This window comes from Furipterus horrens, unplaced genomic scaffold (genome assembly GCF_987537825.1).
Source record: "Furipterus horrens unplaced genomic scaffold, mFurHor1.1.pri manual_scaffold_5, whole genome shotgun sequence".
In the NCBI taxonomy this organism is placed as follows: Eukaryota; Metazoa; Chordata; class Mammalia; order Chiroptera; family Furipteridae; genus Furipterus; species Furipterus horrens.
The window spans coordinates 9,006,087-9,017,228 of NW_028327175.1; the positions used below are offsets into that span (position 1 = coordinate 9,006,087).

At 35.5% G+C, this 11,142-nt stretch overlaps 1 protein-coding gene across 3 annotated transcripts in view; it reads left to right on the forward strand.

Annotated features, from left to right (window-relative positions):
- FYB1 (FYN binding protein 1) overlaps nucleotides 1–10,591 on the forward strand; it is a 155,203-nt gene extending 144,612 nt beyond the window's left edge. For 2 of the 3 annotated variants that reach the window (XM_090276154.1, XM_090276156.1), the window contains exons 16-19: nucleotides 749–911; nucleotides 6,954–6,987; nucleotides 9,078–9,109; nucleotides 9,851–10,590. In XM_090276154.1, the coding sequence (XP_090132280.1) occupies nucleotides 749–911; nucleotides 6,954–6,987; nucleotides 9,078–9,109; nucleotides 9,851–9,873 (252 nt within the window). In that variant the 3' untranslated portion in view covers nucleotides 9,874–10,590. Of the gene's footprint in view, nucleotides 1–748; nucleotides 912–6,953; nucleotides 6,988–9,077; nucleotides 9,110–9,850 lie in introns of all 3 variants that reach the window. The other variant, XM_090276155.1, reaches the window with a different exon arrangement.
- The last annotated feature ends 551 nt before the right edge of the window (nucleotides 10,592–11,142 follow it).

The window sequence follows — 11,142 nt, forward strand, 5'->3', positions numbered from 1 at the left end:
TTGAACTTTGATAAAAAAGTAATCTAAAACAGAATGGATAAAACAGATGTGGTATACATACAATGGAATATTATTCAGCCTTGAAAAAAGAAGAAACTTCAGCCATTTGTGAAAACATGGGTGGACCTCGAGGGCATTATACTAAGTGAAATGAGCCAGAGAGAGGAAGACCAATACTGTATGATCTCACTTAAATGTAGAATCTAAAAAAGCCAAACTCACAGCAACATAGAGGAGACCAGGGATTAACCAGAGGCTAGAGTGGTGGGAGAGATGGGGAGGTGTTGGTCAAGGGGTACAAACTTCAAGTTATAAGATAAATAAGTTTTTAGAGGTTTAATGTACAGCATGGCGATTATAGATAGCGATATTTTATTATATACTTAAAAGTTGCTAAATGAGTAAATCTCAAATATTCTCACCACAAAAATGAAATGGTAAGTATGTGAGGTGAAAGAGGTGTAAGCTAAATACATTGGTAATAATTTTGAAATATGTAAGTGTATCAAAGTAATAAATGTACATCTTAATCTTTAAAATTTTTTCAAATTAAAAAAATAGATATTATATTAGGTTGGTGAAGTTATATGTGATTCCCCCCCAAAAAATACTTTTCTTTAGTGTTCTTACATTATCTTTTAAAAGCAAGGAAATATTGACATTTATTTAGCAAAGGCCTTCTTAATAAATGTCAATAAATGAATTTAATAATACTCATCAATCAACAATGTATTTTTTATTTTTCCAGTATGATGGTGAAATTAGAGTCCTATATTCAACTACAGTTGTTTCATCCTTAATTTCTAAGAAGTGGGGGAACAAAGATCTACAGCTGAAGCCTGGTGAATCTCTTGAAGTTATACAAAACACAGATGGCACCAAAGTTCTCTGCAGGAATGACGAAGGAAAATGTAAGTCACTGATTACTCCTCACCAGCAATTTCCAACCTTTTTCGTCTCATGGCACACATAAACTGATGACTGAAATTCTGTGGCACGCCACGATTTATGTCATACTTCTAGCTGATCTGAGAAAAAAAGATATAATTTTGATTGGTTTACAAAAAAAATTAATAATAGTAATTACCTACCTTTTTTTGCTCCTAAGTGACTTTTTAAAAAATCAGGTGTAGATAAAGATTTCTGGTACCAAGAATTAACCAATCAGATGCAATTCTATTATTGGTCATGTGTGACATGACCAATAAGATGCAATTCTATTATATGATGTGACCTATTTATGGCTCAAGATGGCACTCACACCAGACAGCTACTGTTGTGCTGGCTGTGGTCATTTTTTTATCTGACAATCAAAGGCAAAAGAGGCCAGTGCCCCTGACTAAGTAGGTATTGCATGTTTTAAAAACTCTTGCAGCAGGCTGTTTGAAAATCATCGCTCCCCCTTGATATAGCCCTCCAGAATTTAACAACCAAACAAGGTTCAGTGGTCACCGCTATTTCTATTAACTCTTTTGTTCTATGCTTTGGGAATTATGGAAAACCTTAAGAAACCTCGCTGTGTTGCCGTCAACGTATTTGATTTTCATCTCTTTTCACTTCCCACTTGCTATATTTCACATTGGGGAGCGATATTAGTACTTCTCAAAAATGAGGTCCACGGACACCCAGCATCAGGAGCCCCTTGGGTGTGCCCTGAAATTCCAGTCGTCTGGACCCACCTTTGACTTCCTGAGGGGCGGGCTCTGGGGTCAGATGGAGTCTGTGATGATAACTCTTCCCCAGCTTATTATTGTGCGGACTAGAGGGAGAACCTCTGTGCTGAGTAGCGAGTGGCGCTAGCTCTGGCCAGGTTTTGAAAGTATGTAACATATGTCATGTCACACCTAGACTTTCCAGTTTTCCTGCTGTGCAAACCCACTTGTTTTCATTTCCTGTTTGGACACACGTAATAAGACATACTACGAAAAGACAGTTCCTGTCCTCTTTGACTCCGTCAGCTATTAAAAGAAGCTTATTTAATTGAAAGTCGAGGAAAGAGTAATTCAGAATTATGTTGTCCTGTGTCTAAAACGGCAGAGCCAGCCCGCATGGCTGCCCCGTATCAGCTAGGTTAGTCTGCACAGGAAACATGAACTCCGCGTCGCATTTTAAAGGCAGGAAGATGACTCAGGGACAGGAGCTTTAAGAACAAAACACAGTGCCAAGGGCAAGAAAAATAGATCCAACGTTATTTTGGAGGAGGTGTGGTTGACTTTTACAAGGAAAGAACGGAATGTGGGTACAAGAGGAAAAGGCCGGGGGCATGTGGTATTAACAATCAGCGCTCACCGGAGGTAAATGTAAACAAAGCCCCAGGAAACAAGGAAAACCCCCCTTCAGATTGGCACCAGTGAGGGTGTGCCCCTCTCTATCTAGCCTCATCCTCGTCACCTATTTCCCATTTGCAACTGACACCCCGGAATTAGGAACTATTTACTTGTGATTTCCTCGATAAGTTACGCTATTTCATCCTTCGACGCTATTTTATTCTCCTCGGAATGCTCATCGTTGTCTATTTAAAACAACACAGTTATCATCTGAAATTGGAGGCACATCCACTCTCCACTCCCTCGCCAGCCATCCCCCCGCCCCCCAGTTCACATCCCCCCTGCTCCGCTGTCCTACTGTTCATACTTTTGTTGCTGTACCTGCTTTATTGTTTCACCAACCCATTATTCTTATTAAGCTCTGGGAGTAGCTTCAGTGAAATGTTCTCAGCATTCTTATGCCAACACCTTCTGCGGTGCCTGGCGCCTTGCTTAGGGTTTGCCAAATAGAATTGGACAATTCGGAGGCTGCAGGTGGAGAACTGGAGAAAAGTCTGACATACAAACATTCACAGGAAAATGTCTGTTGAATAGTTTAACTGGTTAGAAAACAGAAGTTCTCTGTCTGAGCCTTAGTGCTGTGGTTCCCTTATGTACCATTTGGGAGCCTCTAACCCTTTCAGTTCCTTATTTCTGCATCTTCTGATCAGCAGCAAAGGCGTTTATTTGCAAGCCGACACCATGGCGACCCTAACATTTTCCTTACTCTCCCTTCTTACACCTGTCAAAGGAAAGAAACTATAGAAACCGGAGGCTAAAGCATTAACAATAATCCCTTCCCACGGTGGCGGGGAGCGCAAGCCACTTTCACAAGCATTATCCCATCCCCCATGATCAATCTCAGCCACTGACTTGGGAGCGGTGCTGCAGAGGCGCAGAGACCTTCAGTAGCTGTTTCTGGCACGGTCCCAGATGTCTAGAATTTCTCCCCCGTATCTGTGCATATTCCACAACTCAATGTCTAACAAGCTGTGACTTTCCCACCTCTTGTCACTGAAGAAAAAAAATCTACAGAAAGATGCGATGATCCATGAGTTGAGTTATTTGTGGCTAAAATGTCCTCTATTTCTTTTGGGCATCAGAGAAAGGGGGATTTTAAAGGTACTTTAAAATTTCCCAAATCCAACTGATTACTTCTCTGCTTAAGTAATTTTTTTCCATTTGAAAACAGCACATGCTCCTTGAAGAAAATACTTTAAATTCAGAACCTTGACAAGTCACCCTTATTTGAAGCCTCAGAAATGAGAAAGATAGAGCAAACATTTCATAAAACTAGGATAATACTACAATAATTTATATTCAGTATTATATGCACTGAGTATTCTTTTTTCTTTTTATTATATTATGAACATTTTTCCTTGAAATTGGACATTGTTCCACTCGCCTGGGTTAATCTATGCAATGCAATTTCATTGTTTTTAAACTGCATGAGACCAAATTGAGTAAATTTAATTTTATACCTGGACTTGCTCACCACAAGAGAGATAATGAGAAAATAATAAAAGTCATTTTTATTAAGTGTAAAAAAAGAATTGGAACTATTAGAATGCAGATATTTTCCATTTTGGAAAGATGATGTTCTATTTCCTCAGTAATTCCCTGTTCACAACACCCCTCTGAAAGGCCAGCCATTTGTCCCGGGGCACAGCTGCACAGTAACAAGCGAATGTTTGGGGGTACATTAACTGGCACATATTGGGGGCGGGGGGGGTACTTTCTGAACTAGCTCTACCCCACCACATATTTCAAAACATGTGTTTCGAGCCAGTGTTCTGCTCTCCGAATGTGAGGATTCCAAACAATAATTTCATGTCGTGTGTGAGAATCTCTGCCAAAACCCACGCTATCATGGGGCTAACTAAACATGGCAGTCAGTCCACGTGAGACAGAACCATAAGATGGTTTTTAAGTCATTTCATTCGTTTGTATTTTTCATCACCATTCCCTGATGATAGATGCACAAGGAACATGTGAGCAAAGAGAGCAGTTTTCTACTGCAAAGGAATTATTTCTAGAAACTATAGTGGAGAGATTTTATAAAAATTCATGGCAAGTCACTTGTTTTGACTCTGTCACGATTCATGCTTTTAACATAATGAAGTTTTAGCAGAGGTTTTTAAATGTACTATACAGCAAAAACTGTGTCGTATAAAAAAATCATTAAACCCGTAAAGATGCTATTTAATAGTCATGTTGTAGCTAATGAGCCCCCAATTATCACATCATTTTAGGGAACTAACAGCAGTACAGTACCATCCCACTCTTAATCTCCTTGACACATTTTTCTTAAAAATATTCACAATCATTGATGTTTTCTATATCAAACACACAACAACAATGAAAATGGAGTGTTCAGTAAGAGAAGGCTATTTCTTAGAACTCTTGAACAGGCAAGTTATAGGAGGAAATGTAACAGTGCTTTGAGAATGTAACAGAATATATTTTTTATAATTTATTTTGTGAGGTTAGATCATTAAGATGTATATCACGAGTTATTAACTTTGGCACGTAAAGGACTGTTTTAGTGCTTAATTACAGATAGTGTTTTTTCCAGGTCTACACAATTTTTGCATAATTGAGTTTTTAAAAGTAGATTACCTAACAGCACAGGAAAATAAAAAACTTTCATTTCCAAAAATCATGATTATATTCTCTTCATCTTCATTACTCTAAGTCTTCTAATTATTACTGTCTATAGAGACTATTTAGACATAAGTATTGGTAAAGACAGCTTTCGGTCATTAGAAATAAAGACACATTTCAGTCATTGGAAACTGACACAAAACCACAATTTATTCTAACACCTTGTTATCTGCACCAATTTCTCTTTTGAGAGACACACATATAAGTGTGTTAAATTATGATATATACCTTAATTGTTTAAAGTCTGTTAACATGAAATAAACGAAAGAACTGTGATATCAAAGACTACCCCAGGATGATAAGTATTAATTTTAGATGTTCTTACATTAATAACTTTTGCTATTTTTGCTTTGACTGAAATAAAAAAGATGGTATATGATGGCCTAATTTTTCATACTCTGAATAAAATATTACATTACTGTGCTTTTATCATTTTGAAACATGCTTCATTTATTTCCATACTACAGGAATTCAGAGACAACCTTGATTCTTTCTTTTTCCAGTATGATTCTTATAAACAGTTTTTATTTGAAGGTGGTGAATTTCCTGATAAAATATTTGGGGAAAGTTTTTTTTGACCCTGGACTATTTCAAGAGAAAGTTCATTTTCTTAAGTCTTAATCTCCAATTTCAGTTGTATGATTTTAACTTTATAAAAATGTTTTTACATTTTAAATTAATAATAATGTGACATCAGTGTGTTTAAGTAAGTTCATTATTACTTGTATAAATCTCTACTTATGGGCTTCCAGCTTTATAATATTTGCATATTTACTCTGACTTAGAACCCAAATTATACCCTAAGTGGATCAAGCCCAATAGGCTGACTCAGTGAAAGATGTGATTTAGAGGCTGTATTGTCAACAATAAATGGTACAGATCTCCAGCATACAAGAGAATGCAGGCAGTAACACAAAACTAATAATTTCAATGGTTAGTAATATTAATTAGATGTCAGAAGCCATTTTCTGAATGGTCCATGTTTTTTTCTGAGCGTACTTTACACTATGAGAAGCAAACAAAAGGTGCTCAAAAAATTGTTTTTGCTTTCTTGCATAAAATCTGGTCTATTTTCTGCTTACCCAGGGGATTACTAGAATCCCTTGTATGTGTTCTTCTGTAATGATTTGTTCAATAAAAGCTAAAAATGCAACTATAGAGACTATCAAGTGGCAGAAGCAGTAGAGGGAGATTTCGCCACTGAACGTCCAAGAGCCGTGTTAAGGCCAGTGAGAACGCACGTTCCCCCAAGTAACCATCAGATAGCTGGCACCTGAAAGCAGTCCTCATTCTGCCCAGTACCATAAAATGTGAAGTGTTAATTCTTAGATAGAGTGCTGTTTAAAATACCTACCTGTGAACTACTTTTGTAATCAGAGAAACTATGCTTACTAAATTCTTTCTAAACCCTGGCTGCCGTGGCTCAGTGGATTGAGCATCGGCCTGCGAACTAAGTGTCGCTGGTTCGATTCCCAGTCAGGGCGGATGACTAGGTTGCACGTCAGGTCCCCAGTTGGGGGCACGTGAGAGACACATTGATGTTTCTCTCCCTCTCTTTCTCCTTTCCCCTCTCTCTAAAAGCAGATAAATAAAATATTAAAAATAAAATAAAATAAAGTAACCTTGTTAAAAAATTAAAAAATAAATTCTTCCTAAAAGGGGTTACATGGGTGTCACCCTAAAAACTAGATTAAAATTTCAAAGAACCTTGTACTACAACCTGCAGTAGTTTAGAGAAGTAAAATATATATATATATTTTAATTTACAGGGGAAAGGAGGAGGGTTGTAAGTGGAGCAACATGTAGGAGAGAAAGAAAAAAGTTAGAAAAGAAGAAAGGAGAGAAAAGTGGACACAAGAAAAATGGGTTATATTTGAAGACAGATACGATTATTCAATATATTGTGTTATATTAAAAGAAATAGTAAAGATTTGTCAAGCCTGTACTACTAATAAAATTTATTTCCTTTTTTTTTCCCCGTAGATGGTTATGTTCTTCGGAGTAACTTGGTAGACAAGTAAGCCCATTTTCTTCTATTATACTTGTAAAATGTTATGCTTTGCTTTAAGAAAGATTCTTAATATCATTTAAATTATATCATCTACTGATCTACATTTTGAAACAATATGCTATACTCATGCCATATGAATATCAGCACCCATAATAAAGTTAAAGTTTTCATGAAGTGTCACTTTAAATAAACAAGAAACCCTTTCCATCCATCATTCTACAGTTCATAGTTTTAGATATTCATTGGAGACAGATATTGCAAACATTGGAGACGGACAAGTCAAAGCCACTAACGCTTTCATTCATTAATACTTTGCCTTTCACTTACTGATTAATATGGTTGGTTGAATCGAATAATCAAGGACCATTTACTGTCTACACAGTAGGTACTAATGACAGCTATTAACAGTTTATAGTCTGGCCCTTAATGGAGGACTTTTCTTTACTCATACCAGACATAGTTGAGTATTAAGTTATCTTTCTTGGAAGGATGCCAGAAAAGAGATAGCAGTCAATGATTCTTCTATTCTTGTGAATAAGACGTTGTCACAGTCTGGTCGTAGTGTGCTATTAGTCTCGCAAAACATTATGAGATTCCAAATAAACCAGCCCAAGAAAAGAACTCCATTATCAAGTTATGCCATATTCCAATACAAAGATTTACAGAATTTAGCATAAAAAAAATCAAGGAGAATTCAAAAACTGTATCCATAAACAACCTGGCACCAGTCTGAAAGAAACAAATCAATGTTAAGGGCTCTGTCTTAAAACCAGTATCGAGTCAAAAGAAAAATATTCATAATACTTTTATTTTCTTCAGAGCATTAATCATGGTGCTGGCATGGGACTTCTCAATAGGCTTTATTCTATGAAAGATAGAAATTTCAAAGAAAGAATGTGTGGTAAATAATAGGATAACATTTTCCCCTGCAATTATGAAGGATGATTAAGAGGGAATTTAGAAAGTGTGCTCTGTAAGTAATTGTTGGTTTACCACCTATTGAAGTGAATACTTCATGATTCTTTTGAACAAATAATAAGAAAATCTGTCCTCTTTGCATTTGTATCAGATTTCCATTAGCCAAAGCCTCCCTCGATCTCAGAGAAAGGATCCAAACAGAGGACATAGGGAACTCAGAGCATCTGCCGCGGTTGGCAGCAATTTGAAGGGCTTGCTGCTGCTCCGTGACAGAAGCACAGAGCTAGCACAGAGCTAGCACGGAGCTAGAACGTGGGTCTGGGCTAAATGACAAGGTCACCTTACATTTCTGGACTGTGAAACTGCAATCCTATGTTTCAAAGCTATATTACTATTTGAAATACTTGCTATTTTGGCATGTATATTATTTTCTCCTCCATTAGATTATAAGCTTCTTGAAATCAAAGCATATGTCTTACTCATATTTATATCTCCTGGTCCACAAGAAGGCACTTAGTCTAACAGAATAGACTATTTCACAAAGATTCAGAGCCAGGTAAAACCTAAAGTATGTAAAAATAACCGGAACTATTATAATGGATGCTGCCTATCACCATAAATACTTTTAGAATTATATAACATAAGAATCACCATACTAACTATATCTTGGCTACTTATTTTATAACTAATATTTATATATTTTATAATTAATATTTGTAAATTATAGTTGGAAACATGCATGAATGATGCATCCATTTCCTACATCAATTATTATTGTATTTCATTTAACATTTGAAATTCAAATGAAAGTATAAGTCTGATATTAAGAGGTGTAATGAATCCATTAATAGTTTTTTATTAGAACTCCCAGTGATTCTAATGCTCCACGATCTGCCAGTTTGTTTAGTTCAATAGAAACACTTCTTCCCAAGCTCAGCTGTGTGCTAGGCTCACTGCTGGATGTAAAGACGAGTAGGCATGGTTTGTGCCCTTGGAGCAGGCGTCCATTAAGATGCAGATGAAAACGAAATACATTCCCTCTTACAAATGCATGGTAACCGCTCACCCTTAAATGCCCGTGTCGTATAAAATCATATTATTAACCTTTTATTCTAAATATTGCTTTAATGTTGAAAAGATATTTTATTTAAAGTAAAATTTATTTTCTGCACTTACAGTGATGGTGAAATCTATGATGATATTGCTGATGGTAAGTCTCCCAAGGCACCAGGCACAGAGAACAGAAACAGTGAAATTACTGTTCTTACAAACACTAAAAATAGCTTGCTGGATTAATTAGAACCTTCCAATCTGATCAGAATTTGAATCACTTGAAAATGTTAGAGAAGGTAAATGTGCGCATAGAATGAAAACAATTATTTTTACATGTGACTGGAAATCAAGAAAGAATCTTATTTATTTTCTTTGAAAAGAGAAGTAGGAAAATATTTGGTGAATTTTTTATTATACTATGAACCCAAATCTTTGCCCAACTGCTTTCCCACAAAAAATATGTGTATTTGGTATTTATTTCATAATCTACAATGTTAGTATTCCCTAAGCATTATATATTCCTAAATTATGATCTAAAATATTAATCTTAACTCACATTAAACATAGTACAAATCATGTTGCCTTTAGTTTCCTTTTAAACTTATTTTTACTGATATTTAATATTTTCAACCTCATTCAGAATGACTATCACAAAGTACATTTAATTCAGTGCCAAATCAAAGACAATAATCCTGAGTTTCATTTTGATAGAGAATAAATTTGTCCATAAACTTTATTGGAATTGAATACTGAGCAACAGAAGTTAAATAAATATATGACCTTCTACTTTGTAAAATCCTAAACCAGGAATGTATGATTCAACCATATTTCCAGCCTTGGAACACTCAGAGGGTATGTGTTTTGCATAACATTATTTAAATCTGTATTTTTTTTTCAGGTTGCATCTATGACAATGACTAACTCTCAGCTTTGGTCACTTGATGCCAACATGAAGTCTGGGTTTTAACTGGCATATGTTATCAGTTATCAAAGAAAATGAATGCACAAAACTACTTATCATTTTTATAAAGTTATGATTATCTTGATAAAGTTTTGACATTATGAACTTTGAAAATGATCTCTCTGCTTAATCAACATCTGAGAAGACTGCCTCAATGAGATGTAAGAATTATTAAATATCTTATTTCTGCCTCGGCTAAAATGATAAAGATGCTTCTTTTAGACCATCAATAGCAACCCTCCTGTCCCAAAACAGTTGTTTAAGAATAAATTACTGTGTAGTCTAAAGAAATATAAAGAAGAATCATCAAGAAATACAGAAAAGGAATTTTAAGACATCCACAAGAAGAAAACTATTGTTTGTAGCTCCAATTTGGACTGTGTCTTCTCTCTTGCTGGTGGGTTAAATGTCTTCTGAAAAGCATACTAGTAGCAGAGCTTTTGTATAAAGTTTGTCCCTATTTGTTAATTGTGAATAAGTGTCAATTATTTCATAAGAATGTATTCATGTGGGTATGCACACCTAAGATTAAAACTAAAGAAGAATCAAAAATAAGTTTTCTTTTTGCAGATTCATACACTACAGATAATTCTGTGTTCTGTTTCAAGTACTATTGTAACCAGAGTAGAAAACAATGAGGATTACCCTAAAATCATGCAGAATGAAACTTGGACTTTGAAATTATCCTTTTATGGAGTTCTTTTACAATGAAGACTTTTAAAAAAGTTTTTGTTTTTATTTTTCAATGACTTCTGCGGAGGTTTTTTAAAAACCACTTTACTGGAAAGTTGTCCAGCAGAGCAAGTGCAAATCAGTAAATCCTAGAAATGAAACATGAAGCATTGAAGTCCCAAATGCTAAGAACACTAAATACCATGATATAAAATACAACGCCCTAATACCCAAGAAAATAGCTTTTGAGGAGTGACCCCAGTGAATTGAAATAGGATTATAAAGAACCTCAAAGCCTTCGCATGGGTAAAGTGGGATTTCCAGTAGATACACTAAAATTTGAAAATAGATCATCAACTTCTCTTGCTTATTTTATAGATTCTGGAAGTGTGAAGCCACCACATTGAGAAGTCCCTGATCTCAAAGACCCCCACCAATTATGAAATACTTTGATGTCTACTTTTTGATAGGGAAACCAGTCTATGCTCGCATGATGAATTTAATACCAGATAAAAGCACATACTTCAGAACGTTTTTTGTTAAATTTGGTAACAAAT